The sequence below is a fragment of the Nanorana parkeri genome, unplaced genomic scaffold (genome assembly GCF_000935625.1).
Source record: "Nanorana parkeri isolate BGI_ZX_2015 unplaced genomic scaffold, ASM93562v1 scaffold410, whole genome shotgun sequence".
NCBI lineage: Eukaryota > Metazoa > Chordata > Amphibia > Anura > Dicroglossidae > Nanorana > Nanorana parkeri.
In genome coordinates this window covers 829,314-850,873 of record NW_017306678.1, presented here as the reverse complement: position 1 = coordinate 850,873, position 21,560 = coordinate 829,314, and the positions used below count along the sequence as shown (strand labels likewise).

Here is a 21,560-nt window from a genome sequence, read left to right as displayed (position 1 = left end):
CCCCCTCCCCTACTTGCCTCCCCCAGACGGTACCTGCTGGCGTCCCGAGTCAGCTTAATACTCCACCGAGCGAGTCCCCTGCCTGTACCGCTGCTGTCGATTCCTGCATGAAACGTGACAGATGTTACAGGGGACAGTGTGCCGAGTGAGCGGCGCTACAGCCTGCAAACGGCGGCGATACCTGACGCTGGTCCGATGACCCGGAAGTGACGTAAACTGCCAACCGGAAGTGACGTATCGCTCGAGAACTTCCCTTCTGCCGACCACCGCACGCCCTCCTCATCTCGGCCGGCCCTCTTTTAAGGAGATGAGGGGGCGCAAACCCCTCCCACAAATACAGGCTAACTTGTTAGCCTTCCCACATATGTGCGTATTTTGTTTAAGTCCATGCAAGGACAGGTCCACTTGAAGCTGTAATGGATTGTTCCAGTACTAGTATGACCCATGATACATCTATTTTGTCTCATTAGAAAAACATTATATAGTTAATATCACATATGTTCGATATCTGTCTGTTAGAAATTGTTTCCTGAATGACAGTTGCATTTTTAAGCATCTTAAGTGATTATATAATCTTCATCAAACAATGTCCAGTTGAATGAAAAACTTGTGACTTTAATTATATAGCTTAAAGTGACATTAAACCCTCAGATTTTTTAACATAAAACAATACTGTTATGTGTGCCTTACTGTATTCCATGGTTGTTTCCCTTCTCTTTGCTGCTCTTCCTTTTAAATCCTCATGTCTTCTCATGCTTGGGTAGAACTTCCCTTTTCAGCTCAGGGCCTCTTCCTGTAGTGCTGGCTCAGGTTTCAAGCCTATACAAACGGATACACAGACACCGTGTATCCATTCCTGAGACAAGGCAGTCTGCTGCAAAACAAAAGTTCTGCCCAGCATGAGAACAGATACAAATTTAAAAGGAAGAGCAGCAAAGAGAAGGGAAACAACCATGGATTACAGTAAGGCACACATTACAGTATTGGTTTATGTTAAAAAATCTGAGGGTTTAATGTCACTTTAAAGTCAATAGCATACAATGATATAGCAAAAATGAACAAACAAATAGATAATTAAAATATATAGTCCAGAGAATTATACAGAGTTAGTGATCCCTGAATATCACCTCGTATGAAGTCTTAGAAGTTTTTCAGGCTTGTGAGGATTCTAGACAAAAATAGTTGTAATAGTGTGTAATAGCAAAGTCTTCTGTGTGGGTGTGTTTCTCCCAGTTGAGGAGTCTGAGTGTTCTGTCCTTTCGTGTAGTGCCGATGCAATTCCTCCTTCCTTAAAAGGTTCCCTCTTCTTATAGCCATATTCGGACATTAAAAAAACTATTGGCTAATTTTATAAGGTCATATTCTTTCAAGTTCTATTCTCACTACATATTGACGTAATGAGGTTCTATACTCTCAATATGGCTTGACCAAACTACCAAGTCATGTAAATTTCTAAATTACATACTTCAACCTATTTTAAAAAACACAGACATTCTCTTTAGACATTTTTTAACAGTTGTTCACACTAATGTACTCATGTGCTGACATTGCTCTCAGATTTCAAGGACAAAGCAAATGGATGTCTGTCTATTCCAAAGTCCCATTCATGCAAGCACAAGGTCATAAAAGTTAAATGTATGGGCCCATTCTTTTATTCCTCTTAAGCCAAATCATATTTGAATCTAAGTATTTTTCACTGTCTAAAGGTCCATTCAATTATGTAATTATAAAGAAAATATTTTAGTAGTAATACCTGCCACTTTCCTGTGAAGCCCCTTGGAATGATGGAGATACTGGAAGATGATACCAGTTGTTTGTCCCCACAACTGTCACATATGCATTTACTCCAATCACACGAGTACCTAAGAGAACATGTTACTAAATCAGATAAAATTTCTCTCCTGCTGGATTCTACAAAATATAGAACAAATAAATTTGAGAACGAGGGAAAAATTTTGCACAGTGGAAACAGCAAACATAAAGGGCATGGAAACATTGATATAGAGAGACAAGCCCATATCTCCACCAAGAACAGGCAAGATAATATCTGCTTAACTTTGCAAGAGTTGCAGCTTCCACTCAAGTTGCCTCATGCCTTCAGTGGTTCATGAACAATACTTAAATCTGTCGGTCTTCTACGCATAAGAGTGAAGGATCAGGACCCACTTGCAGCTGGTTGGAAAATCACCCTGTGCACTAATGCCTCTGACTGCCACTATTACACCCTCTCTCTTTGACATCAGAAACAGACAATAATCAGAAGTGATTTTTGAAATCTGAAGAATGGCTTGTATTCATCATACATTCTTTGGGAAAGCTGGTGATTTAACCCATTACAAATATTAGATATCACACATTTTAATCTGTACAAAATATGTTGTGGTTACTCTCCTACACCACCCAGCAACTGTTTTTGCCATGTCTATGGCCTTCAATGCCACATACAGTACATTTGAAAGCTGTGTTAGCATTATTTGGGAAGGGGTTAGGCCAACAGGTAAAATGCCAAAATGGCTCTGAAGCTTGCCAACAGCAATCCCTTTGACACTGTATCGATACTTAAATAACTTTTTCAACATTTCATTTTTTATTTATTTTAAAAGTAAATTAAATATTTTATCCCCCATTCTAAAAAACATTGAGAACTTTAAAGAACTAGTGTATTTATACATACAAATTACTACCTTTTTCTGAGTGGAACCTTAATAGGAGTGGCAGAGCAATTTACAAATAGAGAATTCTGCATGGAACTTAAATCATGGATAATATAACCCTTGGATAAGTGGTACCTTGGATGACCCTTTCTAAATATTACCTAGAAAAAGAAATGGGTCTACATACTCACAAGCTTAAATGGATATATATGGATCACATATAACATTACCTGGTTTAAGTTTTTCTTCCAAAACTTGATATGGTGAAATATAGTACTCAATTTTCATTGGGGTTCCTGTCAGAAATATATTTAGAAGACGTTAACAAATGGTCAGCAGGTGACATGTAAAAAACAAAAACAAAAACACAACTCTTGCTTGCACAGTATCTCACATTTAAGCTTATAGGAAGAGTCAGTGTAAAATGTAAACTGCTATTTTTGATGGGGTGAAGAACATCAGAAGCATTCGAAGAAACGATTAATCCAAATTCTAGATTACAGTTTTAGAAACTGGGTGATAGGCCTTACCTGTGTGGCCTGACTTTAAATTTATGAGGCCTAGCTAGTAATCCTAGAACTTTGCTCCATTCACTGTGTAGCAAGGTTTAGCTGACACTGGCTTTTTTTAGCTGATAAAATGCTGAGTATATGTCCTGACCATATGAACATTACAATATAGAAGCCTATTAAGGTAGCAGGGTAAGCTGTCACAACATGACAACTGCTTTTCTTCTTGTTCCTCTATCTGATGAGAGAGGAGAATTCTAATTCCAAACAAACCCAGGAGACACATATTGGGAAGAGTCCTACACACTGATCACTGCCAGAAGGTGGAGAGGGGTCCTAATATGACCTGCAGAGGTCTGCTGCTTCTATATTTATGCATGATCCTGCTAGAGAAGTGCCAACATAAGCCAAAATACAGATATACAACAGTAACAATGGTATGGTATGCTATGGTATGGTAAGACGGGTGAGCAAGTCATGGTTCCACTTTCCTCTGATAATTTCTTTATACTGTTAATTAATGTTCTTACACATTTTTCCGTTAAAATTGAAATATGACAAGCTTTGACAGCATCTTTTAGACCTTTACAGAATATTTTTCAAACCTAAAATATCAGCTATCACATAGAATATAAATACACATATTAATACAACATATAGAGTTGGTGAAAACATTGTGAAACCTGATGATCTTGCGGACATCAAAACATATAAAGAACTTCAACTATGGTGAGATTATCGCTGGCTGCAGATACAGAGCGAAAGTCAGATGCAATCCAGGTATCAAAAGAGATTTTTCCTCAGTGTGTACACAGTCAAAAAAACAAGCATACATGTCTGTACAGTAACCACACACCTCTAATGTCAGCCTCATTGCAGGAAGACTAATAGTGATCAAAAAGGTTAGCCTATCCTTGCCCTTCTACTACCCCATTTCCTTATCGACAAGTGGTGCCTTAATTGCATTTAAAAAAGGAACCCAGGGAAACCTGGTGGCCTATCCAATATCTAGGGACACTAAGGTTTCATGTCGATTCGGGTTTGGGCTTGTGTCGACTGCATTTGGACATCAGTTTGAGATGCTTCTAATTAAGAATTCAATGACTGGTATATTACACCTGGAGTTGACCTCCTTCTGACCTGCATCTTATTTGCTTCAAGTGGGTTTTGAATATCCATTGATTTCTATGTGAATACAAAACCCACTTGGAGCAAACAAATGACGATCGACACAAGCCCTTACATTGCTTACAAAATATAAGGAGGGGAATTTATCAAAAATGGAGGAGATGAAATTAAGACCAGCTGTGCCTAGCAACCAATCAGCTTCTATTTTTAATTTTAAAGCATTACTGAACAAACTGAAGCGAGAACCTGCTTGTTTACTATGGGCAACTGCTTCAGATTCTGTCTGTTCCAGGTTTGATAAATTCCTGCCAAAAACCTTACACAGCCATTTCTTCAATGTGAACCAGCTGTATCTTATGAAGATAGACAACATTTGCTGATTTCATGCAGTTTTTAAACAAATTGCATCATTAAATTATAAATCACAAAACTATAAAATAGTCTTAACTGTACATATTTTTCCATATCCATCAGTATCTATTTTTATAAATATAACAATCTGTTAAACTAACACATACACATTATACCTAAAGTGTATCTATAACTCAAACCTTTTTTACGGAACAGAGTGGGGAAAAATTAGCCCCCCCTATAGGTTTTTACTGCTGTCCGGGGTCCTGATTTTACCTTACTCACTGGAACAACCTTTTTGCCATTGGTGCCTTTCTCCAAGAGTGCAGATAGCGTGGGTAGAAAAGTTTTATAGAAAGGCATTGCCGCTGTGATAAGGAGAGAAAAACAATTTATATATCTTACCTCCACATCTGGGAGAAAGATAACCAACTTTTCCATGCAGGATTGTTGCCACCCTATCCTCAGTCGTAGGTCTAGTAAAAGTATAAATATTTGGATTGTTTATTCTAATGCTCTGGTACAAAAAAAAAAAAGCAAAAACATGCACATTATACAATAGGTCTCAAGCTGACCATACACTGTACAAATTTCAGCTGGTTCTTGATGAACAGGCCGAAATTCTTTTCAGTGGGTGTCATTATTGGCATCCTTCAATCAGAAAATCTAAGGAGCCAATCACATGTTTTTGGGGTGAACAGTGACAGCAGCCAATTAACTGCCATCACTGTTTGGGTATTCTGACAGTGGCACACCAGCTGTAAATACAATAGCCCAGTAAGAGATTCCTCCAGCCTCGCTATTTATCATGGATGGAGGAAACTTATATTTTTTTTCGTTCAGCCCACAGGATGAACAAAAAATTATAAGTGAATGGCCATCTAGATATGCTACACTAGAGAAATGTAAAAAGGTGATGGCCTTACATGAAAATAAAAATCGGAATACAATATTGAAGCAGTTTACTGATTTACATTCAAAACTAGTTCTGGATGGCACAGACCATCATCAGAAAAAAATAAAAATAATAACATTATCAAAATATCTACAGGTTAGTGCATCCCCCACGCCCTGTTGCTATTTCAGATGATATGCACCCAACGGTCTCTTGCTTCTATGCTCACATTCAAGTGTGGATGACGGCTCAGTGCTGGAAACACAATGAGGTACAAAAGCAGCTTTACAAAACATGTGGGATATTCCCAGCAATGTCAAATAACTATTAAATGTTCAGTGCTCAACATAATATACACAGAGACGTCCCTATATTACTCTACAAGTACACAGTTTGAATACATTCACAATTAGTACACCTGGCAGTGAGAACACATGTAAATATTCACAGTCTGTTTATTGGCACTGCAGGTCAAAGTAACATTATACTAGAGGGATCATTCTAAGGACAAAAAAGTAATACCTGCTCAGATTAAATATAGAGTTCAGATTTGCTTCTAAACTGCATAATGCAAGGTAGACTTTAGCTTTGATTTCACTTTAAGACATGGGAAAAAAAAACATTAGTTATAACAAAAATGTGTGTATATGCATATTCATTGTAGAACGAATAGATGTGAAACTTATAGTAATCCCAGTATGAAATACATTATTCTATTTCTGTACTGCATTAAAAAAAAAAAAAACACATAATGTAACTAGGCATTCAGGAATTTTTTTTTTTTTAAATTATATATTTTTAATGCAGCCAGTGTAAGTAAATTTGACTCATGCAATACATTATGCAGCAGCACTCTGGTTCAAGCTGCATGTAGATGTGCCGACAAGATGGGAGAAGAGAGCAGAATGAACAGAGTAATAACATCATGAGTCAGCAAGCTGAGGGGTGGCAGGTTTTCAATTCCCATACAAGTCTATTGGAATGCAAAACTCACTTGAAGCAGCTCAAATGCAGGTCAGAAGGAGGTCAACTGCACCCGTCACCGTTGAATCCTGAATGATCATTGAAGCATCTGAAACTAATTGCGGCAGCAGGAAATCGCGTGATCTGCCTGGCGCAACTGCGGTGCCATTAGCAAAGAATGGCACTGCCAGTGTGATCAACGATGGTTTGTGATCCCTTGACCACGCAATTTTGTGCACAATTGCCAGGTGGTCACAGATCGCCCAGGTGTGAACCTGGTCTAAAGCACCATCGCTATGTAGCATTACCAATCAAGAAACATAGCTGCACATCTTACTAGCAAATATCCCTGCCATGTATTGCAATTACATATTTACAAACTAAACAACATTTTTTAAAACTTAACATACATAGTTATGATCATTCACATGCGTGTTCTTTTAAAAAACTGTAAATTGTGGTGTGCATATCAAGAGACAGGACATTTATTCACCCTGTTATGCGGAGTTTAATGGGCACTCCCAGACTTTACTGCTAGCTTACTGCTGCCCCAAACATTCACTGACCCACCAGTGGTGACCAAATGACTGCCATTCACTCAGTCAGTTTTTGCTTGAAAGTTTTTTTGGCTCAAAGTTCCATAGATCAGTAATTTTTCAACATGTGCATTTGAAATGAGACCAGCAATTCACTGAGCAAGTTTGTCTGAAGATTATAAGCTTTTCCATCCACCTTCTATTCTTCCATGCCCTAACATAGGACCAATTTTCAAATCTCTAGGACTGGATTCTGAAGCTGTTTGATGCCCCCCTAGGCAGCAGGCCTGAGAGGCAAAAAGGCTCCTCACAATGGACCCCCTCCCCAGGCAAAGCCTGGTAAGTATATCCCCAGTCTCTGGACTTGCATCCTCTCCAGGAGAAGTCTGGGAGGCAAAGACCCCTCTGAAAGGGCTCCCTATATCCTTCCCCAGCTCACATCACTGGTCTATAACCTCCTAGTGATTGCCCACTATCTACCGGAAAACACTCCCCAGCAACAGGAAGAATCAAACAATGTTCTGAACTTAGGGGATCCCATCAAATACAGAAAGCAAACAAACAATCAGAGCTTAGGCTGGTGACTGCCTAGCTGCCCACTAAATTTAGACTTATGGCACGCCAACTTCAGTAGGGCCACTAACCTGGGAGCAGAACTTTGGAATTCAATGCAGATATACATCTTCATAAATTCTAGCTCTGCCTACCTCCAACAGGGTCTTAATTCTCCTATTGAGGGATGTTCAGATATCGGTACTGATACTTGCCATTTTCACAAGAGCTACCAGGGTTGCAGCTGGGACCTGGCTCTGGCGCTCAACCACTGTCCTGAAATTATTAGTCTATATTGTTTTAGAAAAATTGTCACACGACAATAAACAAAAATGTATCAGTACTTGTATCTGTGAGTTCTAGGACAAGTATCAGTTTTTTGTTTTTTTTAATAAAACAAAATCATACATTAAAAACAGGGCTGCATAAATCCCAGGAGCTCCGTATGCTCCTTACAAATGACAGCTGCCTCCTAACTTTTGAAAACATTTTCTAGTCTAGTCCCGGAGCTGGAAAAGTATCTGTACATGTACTTAAACTTGTACAGAGTACGGTACTTGGTATCTGAAGATCCCTAGTCCCATTACATTCTTTTAATAATACTGAGGAAAAATAAAATGGGAGAGTGACACCCTTTTTTATAATAATCTTTGCATATGAGCAGACCCCAAGTATTTCCTTTGCTCTTGGTTGCTTAACGGGGCAGTGGATGAACAAAGAATATCCAAGTACATCCTACTATGAAGGGAGGCAAAAATGCAAACCTATGTTTATTTGCCCTACATAGGCAAGGCACAGATTTTCTTTAAAGTAACTGTTGCTAGGTTGTTTTAGAAGTTTGTTTAAAAAGTGTTCTCCGTAAAGAAAATATTTAAAGCTTGCTTGTCCTGCTGCCCATGCCGCCAAACTTCTCTTTGTTGAAGAGTTATTGCTGCAGAAGAAACTTCTGCATTTTGGGTGTCTCATATGCCTTATCCTTTGCTGTGAGCTATGATTCTCCCGCCAAGCCCTACATCAATATCATGTCCTGTCGAGATGGACAGGTCAGTGGATGGGCTCACACCGTGCATAGGTAATCAGGTTTCCAACACACCCATATGTGTCAGATGCTAAACAACCTTTAGCCCCTGTAGTTCTAATGGTATGCAGGGGTGGGATAGGCAAGTATTTGGTTATTAAATTTAGATCTCAGTAAAATTTAGGGGTCATCTAACAAATACCTGTTACCAGGAATATTGTACAGATGTAAAAGCCCTTCCAAACTTCTGCCAAAGCCTTCAAAATCTTTTGTTCTAAAAAAGGAAAAATTATGTTATTAGATAGAAAGAAGTTATATAATCACAGAATAATTGTGATTTTTTTTTTTTTGAAGAGCTCCTTTTCATCTTGGATAGAAATCTAGCACCCTTAATTAGGTTAAATCCAAAACGTGCAAGACTGCATGCTATTTATATTCAAGACCTACTGCATATGGTAAGGAAAAACAATACATACATTTCTCATTGTCACACTTACCTGAGCAGAGAAAGCAGTTCTTTGCAAACCTAAAATAAAAGCATAGAATATTTGAAACAGAACTCCGGTGAAAACAGAGTATTTGTACAACTCCAGTCAAGGAGTGGGGAAGAGATAGAAGTTGAACCTCTGCCAGGTTTTAATTGAGGTCTGTGAGGAAATTTCTCATCAAGTCCTGTCCTAGTCTTACAATAGGAAGTGAGGAAATCTTCCCAAATGAAAACTAACAAAAAACACACACACACATACGTCAAAAGGTTTTAACCATCTAGGATTTTATTGCAGTGTTCCCTCTGCTGTGATTATGTTAATTTCTTATCCAGGTGACAACAGAAAGGGAGGGAGAATCTACCCATCAGGGACAAAGACAGCAGCAAGAACCTAATAGAGGTTTGAACCCTTGCCCACATCATCCAAAATTTAAAAATAAGGAACAAAAAAAAAGAGAAGATCCATACAGAGTTGCTGAGGGTTTATTATTCCTGCAATTGGATTTATGATTATAGGAGACAATCACAGGGGAGCTTGCTTTCTACATACCTCTAGGAGCTGAGCTGCAGCCTGTTCATGACCCTGGCTTCTGGCAAAGACAGAGTACTTGGGATATTGAAATTGGGTCATAACAGATAACCGCAAGTCCAGCAATTGCAAAATGCACAATTTTATCTTTTAAACTTTACAGTTTAGGAGAGAAGGAGAAAAACGGGAGGAAAAGAGAGAAAAAGATCCTGCTTCGCGCTAATCATCTTTCTGCAATTTATGGAAGTACCTCAAATAACAGACTACTGGAGGAGTCAAGATAGGGTGAGGTATGAGATCATGCAAAACTAAGAATATGTCTGTGCACAGATGGGGGTTAGCACTTTCCTTGAGCTCAATCATATGCAACATTCTTCCGACAAACTCGTAACGGGGGTTGAGAATGACTGACTAGAAGTTGTTTTACAATTCATTAGGCATGCACCAATACTGATACTAGTTACTAGTATTGGTACCGATACCGAGTATTTGAGAGAGTACTAATACTTGCCCAAATGCTCTGGATACAGAAACTTCCGGTATCAGGCAGCCAGGGGGCGGGTAATGACTCGTCGTCTGCCTTCCTGATTGGTCCGGAAGTTGGTCAATCAGGAATCCGCACAGCGAGTCATTCCACGCCTCCCGGCTTCCTGATTGGCTTGAAAACACCGGTACCATGCTTCCTCGTCACCTTGTGATGAGGGAGCATGGAGACCGCTTCCTGGCTAATCAGGAAAATGGGCAGCAAGTCATAACACTCTGCCCGGCTTCCTTAAAGGGACTTCCGATGTCGCTATTCGGCGAGTACCAAAAAAAATTTAATAATAATATTGGTGCGTGTACTCGATACCGAAAAAACGGTGTCGGTGCATCCCTACAATTTATAATCCATGCCAACTTACAGTAGGAGAATCACCATGGTGAGCCAGCTTAACAAATCCGACATGTCCATTTCTCTTCACTTGAACTTCTATATAGAACATCTCTGATGTGATATAGCAAATTCTTCCATTAGGACCAAGGTGAGACTCCAACCTATATTTTGCAGGAGACACAAATCACACACCGTACGGATAGCCTATAAGGAATTTTAATTTCACATACTTTATCTTTTGAATTATCCGGGAACACAAAAACGATAATGTGTTAAAATTATAATTGAATTATAAAAACACTACAATCTTGCAACACATTTCAGCCTGTCCAGTGCACATCCTCATCATACTCCCACTTAACAGAAGCCCTTTATAACTAATGGCTTGACTTAGGTTTCTATTCACAAATAAACTTTTTAGCCTCAGCAGAGTGGGTTTGGATGCAAAACTCAAAATCACTGGCATGGTAAATTTGCTTGTTAAAAAAAGCCTCCTTGTAGAGAAGAGTTGCTAATTGAGCGAGGTACGCTCTGTTTTTGCCCATTTTGTTATTTTGGAAGTATTAAAACTGCATTTGAATTGAATTTGATTAAAACTTGATTAAATGTAATATACTTATTTAGCATATTAGCAGCTCTGGGTGTAAACTTTGTTTTAATCCAGAAAAAAAAACTGTGTTAAAGAGGAATGAATTGGAACATATGCCAAAAAATGGGCAAGTAGAGAACAAAGGACACGCTACCTTTATTTCCTGTGGTCTCCCTGCAGCGAATCTGTCCCCATTACTGAGTTAGTGTCTTTTTTTTACATGGTGGCCCTGTGTGACGGCAGCCATCTCGATAGAGGGAGAGCTATTGCTTTCTTATGCCAAAGCCTCCAGCAAGAAGAGTAGTGAGCAGCACAGAAGGGACATCACCAAATCTCATTCCAAATCTCCTGAGACTAAAAGTAAGAGACAGCAGTTGCTAAAATCTGATTTATCTGATAGCCACTCTCACATACCAGGAAGTGCACTGCTAGATTTCAGTAGGAATTCTAGGCAAGAGATAAATTTTTTTCCCATAGAACATAAATCGTCACTTTTTGAGTTCAGTTCCACTTTAACAGTGTAATTTTTCCACATCTACCACTAGAAGGCAGCAAACGCCCCTTTACTAGGCTGGAAATAATGAAGAAAATGCATACACTGAAGCATTCAGGTTCTCTCTGTCCAAAACCATTTTAGTAAAATCACAGTATGCATCACAAGTTTTATGGGAACTAAAGCGAAACCTTACACAGAGCATCTGCTCTGATGTTGGCTTTGCAATAAAAAGCTAATGTGATGGTAATGCTGAAGCTTCCTATAAGGCTAGGTTCACACCTATGCGATTGAGCCGATGAGCTGCATCTTTTTCTGCGACAGGCGTTTACGGCCACTCAACGCAATGCAAAGGTGTGAACAGGTCAATTGACTTCAATGGGAATCTGTGTTTTGTGCGATAAATCGCCTAGGTGTGAACCTAGCCTAAAGGGTTGGGTGGAGCCAATAAACGAGGTCCTTTCACATTTTATTTACTATGAGACCTACAAATTTCTAGCTGTAGGTTATAGTAAGAAAGTTTATTTATTTTTTACGCAAGGGAAATACAATTTTTACAAAATTCACACAGAAACTAGGCTTTGTCAACATACCATGTACGTTTAAAGCTACCCTGTCAGTTCCCTGAAATAGGACTTTTTCACCCATCTCACTGGTGTCCTGTGTCTCCTACCTTCACTTCATCCAGAGAGGCCTTAGTGTGCCTCCAGCTAAAGTTTTTAGTTTTTTTTTACTTGTGTAGTGTGGAAAGTGTTAGAACCTCCATTATTGCTGCACCCTCATCAGAACTATTTCCTTGCACTTTCTGCCCCAAAGACACAACAGGAAGTATTAATTTCCTCAGAATGTGGAAATCCCACTGCACAGAACTTTTGTCCCCCATTGGACGATATCTCTTCTACTCCTTTTCTGGGGACAGACTTAAAATTTTGGTTTCCATCTCATTTACTGTCAAAAAATGTTCCTCAGGACAAATATACCTAGATTGGAGGGGGTGGATAGTCCGTTAAAATAGTCCAAAAAAAAGAGACACCAACAGAAATAACATTCCAATAGGAGGTTCTAACCCTTCCCAACCCCATCCAAAACTAGAATAAAAATAAGGTTTTGGCCCGGAGTTATATTTTATTTTGAGTTAATATTTTTCAAGCAATTGTTGCATCATTGTATGAGTGTATTAACACATATTTGAATGAATAAAATTACAACTAAACGCTAAGAAAATTAAAAACCAATAAAAAGTAAGAACAACATATGGTGAAGACAAAGTCATTATTTTCATAGATGTTCTAAATGGTTTCAGCTTTCAACACGTATATAAAACGTACCCCTTTTGCTTTGATATGGCTTCTATGCGGGTTAGTAAGGTGGAAAGGGATTTTGCTGCAATGTAAGAACAGTTGTTAAGAGTCATCCTGGTAAACATATTACAAGCGGTTAGCAGGAATAGTTTATGGCAGATAACAGATTCAGTATAAAATGTGATTCCAAATGGACCAACTGTACAGAGGTCACACGTTCAAGTACCTTTTACAGCTTCTTGCAGTGTGTATCCACATCTTATAACTGGATGATCTGTAAAGCCCTTCAGAGCATTCGCAGCAGGTTTATCCTAACAAGAAAACGGAAAACAATTACGCTGCCAATTAACTGCACTTTGGTTCTGATTTACTGTCAGGCTTTCACTGTGCCAGGGAAATTCCATTGTTTGATATGTGCATGGGTAAGCGCACTGTTCTGGACTGTGGTCCTTCACATTAAGTCACTATGTCAAACATGCATCTGCAAACGTGTATTCATGCGCTTCACAACCCCTGCACACACACCTAGCACCAGCATTGGTGCCAAGTAAGCCATTTAATGAACGGCCATAAAGTGTATTTGCACTTTCACATATTTGTTACATGTTCCCATTCACATAGCATTAACTTAAAAAAATGTTTGAAAATGCTTCATGCAGTTAAAATTGCTTTTACGTAGGTTAGGGTTTCTACTTGGCTTCTTAAGGGTTACATTTTCTACTTGCTCCACCTTTGTGTTAACTCTGTATGTACTGTACTGGCTCATTTCATTAAAAGTTGTAAAGTAGGTTTGAACACTGCCTGTCCTAACAAAGGGTTAAAGGATTAAAAGCCACACAGTTCTGTCCCAAGTCGCTCTATAAGGACAGATCACTCTAAAGGTGCTTCCGATGAATCACGTTTCCAGTTGCATCATGCAGATGGCAGAGTGAGAATTTGGCGGAAACAGCATGAAAGCATGCACCCCACATGCATGAGTGCAACCCTTCAAGCTGGTGGGGGAAGTGTTATGGTTTGTTAAATCGCGTTGTTTACCCATATCTTCAGAAAAAAATCACTTCTACTTTCGTTGTAAACAACCTGCTTCCCTATTTATAATGGTCTCGCCCTCTAGCAACTTCAGTGCAAAATTATAGCCAATTATAGCTAATTTGCCTACAAACGAGACACACACACACACCAGACCAGAACAAAAAGGACAACTGGAGAAAAGAGGGATAGAGGAATTTAATTCCAAAGGAGGGACAGTCCAACCAAATAAGGGGCAGTTGTGAGCTATGCCCAACTACACATCTTCTGTGTAACCTGCTGTGGCCGCTGCTGTCTCTAGCAGATGTTCCTGCTCCATGGCTTTAGCATCTGCCATATTACCACCACAGAGTTCTGGCTGTTCCCAACGTCTCCAGTAGGCATTTGTGGTAGGCCCTGCCCTTGTGACACTGGTAGTGACACTGCCCTTGTGTCACCCTATCCAGCCAGTATTGTATTTACTATGATGAAACACGTGAGCCAATGATTATTCTTTATTTGTGATAATGTTTTTTTCTTATTTTGTTTCTCTTCTGGTCACCTCTGGGCATCTGTAGCTAAATTCAGCAAGAAAACTGTAGGGAGAAAGAGATTCAGTGAATGTTGAGGAATCAGAAGTCTTACTAGACTTACTACAGTTTAGGGAACATAAAACCATCTCTTCTTTCTTTTGTTTGTATAGAACAAATGTGGCTCTGCCTATAAAACAAAACCCGTGCTGCCTCCAACAGTGCATTCTAGTAGTCTTTTTGCCAAAGTATTCAATGACATAAGGGACTTGTACAAAAGGACATAATCATTTAAGTGTGGGTAACAATGTCTATGTAGATGGCCCTGTATCCAGGGTAAGTCGGATGAGAGGAGCAAGAGATGATAGTTGCTTGCCTGTTATGCTGACCCTCTGGCTCTGATAATTGACTGTCTGACCTGAAACAAGTATGCAGATCAGGAAACCTGCACACAAGTTCATTTACAAAATCACAGGGATGGAATAGCTATCTGGAAGCGTGGGAAACCATAACCGTTTTGGTTTCTCAGAAAGACTTTATACAGAACTATTCAATTAAATCACAGAGTTCTCTGCAAATCTCCAAGTGTACCTAGTAAAATCTTATGAGGCAGGCAGAGGTAGGATTGTGTTGGGACAGATCTTGGGTGACCCATGAAAAAAAAGCCTGAGGGAAAAGGGCTAGATTACCTGAGCTTAGATGACAAAATACTGGTTGTTAGGATACTCCCTTAATTAGAAGCATTCCTGATGCAGGACACGCTGCAGATATTGAAGCAGCACTGCTCATATTGCATTATCAGAGGCAGAGAAGTCTGAAGCGAGACTGTAATCCCTGTGTAGCACATGCTACGAGAAGAATAGCTGAAAAAAGTTTGACCCGAGTTATGTCATTGTTTTGGCAGCTTAAAACCTGAATCCTAGGCTATGTTGTTGGCGCATTGTAGATGTATAATAGAGTTCTCAAAAATGTAATGCAATAATACAGTTTGTAATTGGGCACCTGAGATTAATAACGTGCTGGATTAGTGTGATCCTAGTTTTTTTTATAAATCTCAGGTGCCCCACTCAATATGGCCGCCGCTTGAGTGGGGCAACTCAGAATAATAAGGAGCTGGATTAGTGTGATCCTAGCCCGGGCAGAGTGTCATGAGGAACAATGGTTTAAACGGCAATGCGTTTAGAAGATGTCTCAATTCTTCTTTGTCAAGCCGGTGAGAAAGTGGAGAGGGACTCCTCCCCCCTTCCCTTCGTTAGCCAATGGCGCCACTTGGGGAAGGGGGAGGAGTCCGGTGACGTCACGGACCCAGAAGCCGGCGGAAAGGTGAGTACCAATCAAAATAATTTTAATCGATCAAAGAAATTAACGATTAATCGAGGAATTAATCGTTAATTTGCACAGCCCTAATATATATACATATATTAGGGCTGTGCAAATTAATGATTAATTTCTCGATTAATCGTTAATCTTTTTGATCGATTAAAAATTTTCTGCAACTTTCTGCACGAGCGCCAGCCAAGGCATTGACCTATACACATACAGCACAGCAATGAAGTAATAAAATGAACTAGGATCACACTAATCCAGCACGTTATTATTCTGAGTTGCCCCACTCAAGCGGCGGCCATATTGAGTGGGGCACCTGAGATTAATAACGTGCTGGATTAGTGTGATCCTAGTTCATTTTATTACTTCATTGCTGTGCTGTATGTGTATAGGCCAATGTAGTTGGATCTGTATGTGCGTTATAATTAATCGAAATTAATCAATTAATCGATTTTAAAAAATTTCGATTAATCGAACACGAAAATTTTAATGAGTAACAGCCCTAATATATATATTGCCTAGCTTTAGTTTTAAACCATTATATTTTAGGCTGACTTCACACCTATGCTTTGGGGTAATGCACGATTCATGATGCAGTACGTAAAAAAAAAAAGAAAAAAGGGGTAAAGCCTTCTGTACCGCAACGTACATTAAAATGCAAAATACCATGCAGGTTAACATGTGGTATGATGCAACAGGTAAGCATAAAGGGGCCCCTAATATTTTTCTAGGGCTGACCATTAATATGGTGGCCTACTAGGCAATACACCTGTTCTCGTATATTATACATAAAACATGTATACATATAAAAGATGTAAACAAATTATTTCAGTGCTAAATCACTCCGAACCTATTGGGACTATTACATATGATCTGTGTGCCATTAAGGAATAGTTTCCTTTTCCAATGGAGAATACACAACAAAATCAAACCACATGAGGATTTTCAGCATGCTGCAATGTCTCTTCCAACAATCCCATATTTTTCTGTGCTTCCAGTCCTTGTATTTGGATCTCTCTATGGCTTTGGTTGCATCATATTGCCTTATTTATTTATAATACACACTGTATTCAGGGGCGGAACTACCACCGGTGCGGCCGCCCAGGGGGCCAAGGCGGTTGTAGGGGCCCACTGAGGTCCGTCCCGGGGATTGAAGGCAGAGGGAAACTGGCCGCTGCAGCGGTGATCACTCTTCTCAGGAGGAGAGAGATGAGAAGAGTGATCGCTGCTCTCAATCACTGAAGCCGGCATACAGTAGTGACAGCTGTACAGATTCTTCTCCTCCTCAGCGGCTGCAGCCACAGAGCGGCTGAGGGGAGAATAATTTGTTCAGCTGTCACTACTGTGTGCCGGCTGTGTACTTCAGTGATCGGTCTGTCGGCGGCCATCTGCAGCTTCCTCCTCCCACTTCAACTGCTATAGGAGGAAGACTGCAGGATCGCCATTGGCCGGCTGGAGACTACACAAGAGGGTCCTGGGGAGAAGTCTGCTGGAGTAATCTCGTGGAGTTATCTCGTGGCCCAACGAAGTACTGATGGGGTGGTCATAATAATCTGGCCACTCAGTGTATGTCAGAGCTATAGGAATGTAAAACAATACTGTGTGACTATGGGGGGACATTAGAGTGTAAGTTCCTTTAGTGCAGAGAGAGCTGGGGGGGGTTATGGGGCCTGTGAGATCCAGTTCCAGAACCCCCCCTTGGGAACAGGAAGGGGCCCCCCCCCGAGAAAAAAACTTGCACCAGGGCCGTGTTCCTTAGGTCCGCCACTGACTGTATTGTAGTGCATCTTAATTACTAAAATGTAGGGGAAGAAAACTCTTACCATACAGTAGCGGACAAGCTTTAAAGTTTCATTCCACGGTTTCTGAGAATATTTTGAATGCAGTTTTTCTAACACGGCTTTTCCGGAAAGTTTCACTGTAGCTAGAACAAGTTATAGATGTACATATGTAAAATATAATCAGACATTAATTTATTAAAGTATATCTAAAGACAAGAAATGTAGTTGTGTTTTGGATAGAGTAAGGATTGGTCAATAATTCAAGTAGATCCCATCGTACTCCTGACCGGGTATAACCCAGGGTAATGGGTGTGTGCTGAGATGACAGCAGATGCCTCTGCATATCCGTATCACGTATTAGAATGTACCTCACACTCCAATAAGAATTGCAGTCAATGTTCTTTATTGACAAAAGAATTGTCACATTGTATAGCAACGTTTCTGAACAGTATAGGTCCCTTCTTGAGGCAAAGAACATTGACTGAAATTCTTATTGGAGTGTGAGTGATTGGTTAAAGCCCCTGTCAAATAGTTTTTTACATTTTTTAAAATTTGCGGTCTGTGTCTTATTAGGTAGATATTGGGTAGCGGTCACCAGGACAAATAGAGAGGGTGAATCTCCCTAGCAGACACATACACAAAAAAAAAAAAGCCTAATTGAGGCACCAACACGTGCCTGCTCGGTCCAAAAAAAAAAATGGTTTTATAGAAAAACAAACATTTCAACGTTTAATATACTTCAAACTGATATATTTAGGTCACCCTGAGCTTTGTAAGCAGGGCTTAAAGGAGAACTATGATGCGAGTGAAAAATCACTCAGCCTCATAGTTCTAGCCGACCTGTGACAATGAGACTGTCACAGGTCGGCTCAGTAGATCGGAAGTGAGCGAACACATACCGTCGCTCGCTCACTTCTCGATCATCTCCCTGCAGAGAGCCGTGACTGTCACTCACGGCTCCCTGCAGGGATTCCCCCCTTCCCCGCTCCTCCAGTGCTGACTGGCGGTATGAAAGGGGGAAGGGGGCGGGTACAGCTGGCTCTGCCTCTAGATAGGCAGAGCCAGCTGTCGCTCACGCAGCTGGGTGGATCCAGACAGTAATGTCGGGATCCGTCCGGGCTGCGGCATCGCGGTATACTGAGCTTTGGGTGAACCTTAGGAGAACTATGGGGAAAAGCCCTGATCCCATAGTTGTCCTTTAATGGAAGCAAGGGAAGTCACCCAGATGGAAGTCTGCATGCACATGCTATACATTTTACCCCTCAGAATCAAAGGTTTTCCTAAACAATCTATATAACAGTAACATTTTCTGGTTGTTGTCATCTCATGCTAATGAAAACTATAGCAATAAGGAAATTACATGTTATGTAGTCTTAAAATGGATATGCTCCTTCAGATTCTTGTCATTCAGCCTTGCAGGATGAACAAGAAAAAAAAACCCTCAATTCTCCCATCCACGCTAAACAGCATGGATGGCGGAATCCCCCCTACTATTGTATGCGGACAGTCCATGCCCGCAGCTGTCAGAACACCCGAACATTGACAGGAGCCGATTGGCTGCAGGCATTGTTTCGCCAACAATTTTCCATCTTTGACAAAACTCAATTAAAAAGTTGAATGTTGTCAAACATGGGTGTTGCCAGTAGGGCCATCCATGGACTGAATTTCAACGGATTCAGAATGGAACAGCTGAAATGTAAGTCATGTATGATCAACTTAAGCCTTGTCTTGTGTAATAGCCATATAAATCTCTACAAATAACTTGTCGGAGGTGCAATATTCAAGTCTAGTATTCTAACCATTGTGCAGCTTTTATTTGTTAAAACATAAAACAACCAAATATGACCATGTGATGCGTTAACACATGGTAGCACACCATGCATAGTTGCAGTGACATTTATAATGGAACCCCAATGCAATAAAGCAACACTCCTGCATTGCAGCTCATCGCAACAACCAGTAACTTACTACTATGTGTTGTCATGTGTTGTGTTCCAAAAAAAGGTTCCTTGCACACTGAGGAAAACTGGCAGCTCATTAAAAATAAATAGGTAGCCTTAAAGCAACACATATGACATACCATGTGTTAGCACAGTGCACATGATTGAAGAAAATAGGTCACCAGCACTCCATAAGTTAAAATGAATGAGTCCTTTTAATGGACAATGATGTCACAGAAATCCAACATGAGTTTGGCTCATGTTGGATTTCTGTGACATCATTGTCCATTAAAAGGACTCATTCATTTTAACTTATGGAGTGCTGGTGACCTATTTTCTTCAATCTTGTGTTTTGCACGGTGCCATCCGTGAAGTTACTTCGAGCACCATTTATTTGATTGTTGGCCGGGACTGCTGAAAGGTGTGCGGAGGGCACCTCCATCAATAGCACAGTGCCAATGTCTGATGCTGGGCTCAGTGCCAAATGGTATGTAAAAAGTTAAGATAGGGTCACAAGTATTACTACTCACAGATTTCCTTGGGGGCCCGTTCACACACTAGCCCATCCACTAAAACGATGCATTTTAGCAAACGGACTACTGTGTTGTGGCAGCTTCGGCTCAGGCAATGTGTGATACATTGCACACTGATGGAGCGGTCACTGTTTATTTTTTTTTTACTTTATGTGGAATGTACAATGTGTACACTCCATTAAGGTTCCTGCACAGTAGCACGGCCCAGTGCGCTGCACTGTTGTGAGGCAACCTTCAGTAGCATTCAGTGCACTGCAATAAAATGCAGCCATGTTTGTATTTTATTGGAGCGCAGCACACCACCCATCACACCCATGTGTGGCGTAAATGGGACACATAGAAAACACTTGTTTTCTATGTGTCCTTGCAGTGACCTGCATTCGGGTCACCACAGTATGTGTGAATGAGTCCTTAATGAAGTGTACATCAAGTTAGTTTAGAATAAAGATATATTGGGGGCAATTTATCAAAACTGGAGCAGTTGCTCATGGCAACCAATCAGCATATCTCTTCAGTTTGCTCAGGTAAGATTTGAAAGTGAGAGATAAAAGCTGATTGGTTGCAGTGCAAATTTGCTCCAGATTTAGTCTGCTCCAGTTTAAATTCCCCCCATTGTTCTCCCATGGTTGCACGATGAAATGTGCAGTGTGCAAAAATTCTATTGTGATGATCACATGAGTATTTTTGCATACTGCAATTTTTATTTATTAAACAGCACAGCAGTATCAGTTATCTACCCATGTCAGTGACCTTCCTTTCTTGCTGATGTTCAATAGGAGCAGGAAGCCCAGCTGAATCTTTCTCCTTCTCTGCAGGAGACCACAGAATTGGAGTTAGCCCTGTCTCGGCCATGTCCACTAGTGTATCTATCTCTGCCACTTTCAGGTTGTTCTTGCATCCTGTTTTGTTAAACTGCTCTTTATTATCTGACTCATCGCACCTGCACTGCTTAACCCAGCTCAGATGAATGCAGCCTTGTCATGTCAAAATGCTGCCTCCCTTGTTGCAGACAACAAAGGCCTTGTTCAGCAACAGTTAGCCTGAAGAGTACTGTATACAGCAAGCCATTACAAAGAATGCGCAAATATCTATTTCCACCTTTTACTATACAAATGTATAAATGCAGCCACATTGATGCAAAAAATATGCATTTATTGTTTGCATTTGAGCCTGCAAAGCCTTGCAACCACAATCAGTGCACTATGGGTTCAATGCACGGGCTCCTGCAGACTATACATATAACAAAGTAGTTTATATCTCTACACTTTCCTTACTACGTGCAGAGGCAGTCTTTCCTATGTCAGGTGGTTGCCCAGTACCATCTGCATTCTCAAGGGAACAAAAAAACGACTATTCTGGTAGGATAAAAGGCACACAGCTCTGTTCTGCAAAGTATGAATATTTTTTTAACCCCTCAGTAACACAGCTTCAGAAAATGTTTTCGCTTCTGGGGACCGAAGCAATTTTGCGATTTTTATTATGTGTTTATTTAACCATAATTTCCATCTATCTCATGTATTGCACCTACACATATTATATACCATTTTTTTAAAGGACAAAGTG

General features: G+C 40.2%; 1 protein-coding gene across 1 annotated transcript in view; it reads right to left on the bottom strand.

Annotated features, from left to right (window-relative positions):
- The window catches only part of LOC108789598 (mediator of RNA polymerase II transcription subunit 1-like), a 36,484-nt gene extending 15,635 nt beyond the window's left edge, over positions 1-20,849 (bottom strand). The window contains exons 1-11 of the mRNA XM_018559658.1: positions 20,735-20,849; positions 17,567-17,667; positions 13,106-13,190; positions 12,907-12,961; positions 10,525-10,657; positions 9,104-9,132; positions 8,809-8,880; positions 6,060-6,134; positions 5,048-5,118; positions 2,885-2,950; positions 1,754-1,862 (exon numbers count right to left, since the gene is read on the bottom strand). Of these exons, the coding sequence (XP_018415160.1) occupies positions 1,754-1,862; positions 2,885-2,950; positions 5,048-5,118; positions 6,060-6,134; positions 8,809-8,880; positions 9,104-9,132; positions 10,525-10,657; positions 12,907-12,961; positions 13,106-13,190; positions 17,567-17,667; positions 20,735-20,849 (911 nt within the window). The remainder of the gene's footprint in view (positions 1-1,753; positions 1,863-2,884; positions 2,951-5,047; positions 5,119-6,059; positions 6,135-8,808; positions 8,881-9,103; positions 9,133-10,524; positions 10,658-12,906; positions 12,962-13,105; positions 13,191-17,566; positions 17,668-20,734) is intronic.
- Between the last annotated feature and the right edge of the window lie 711 nt (positions 20,850-21,560).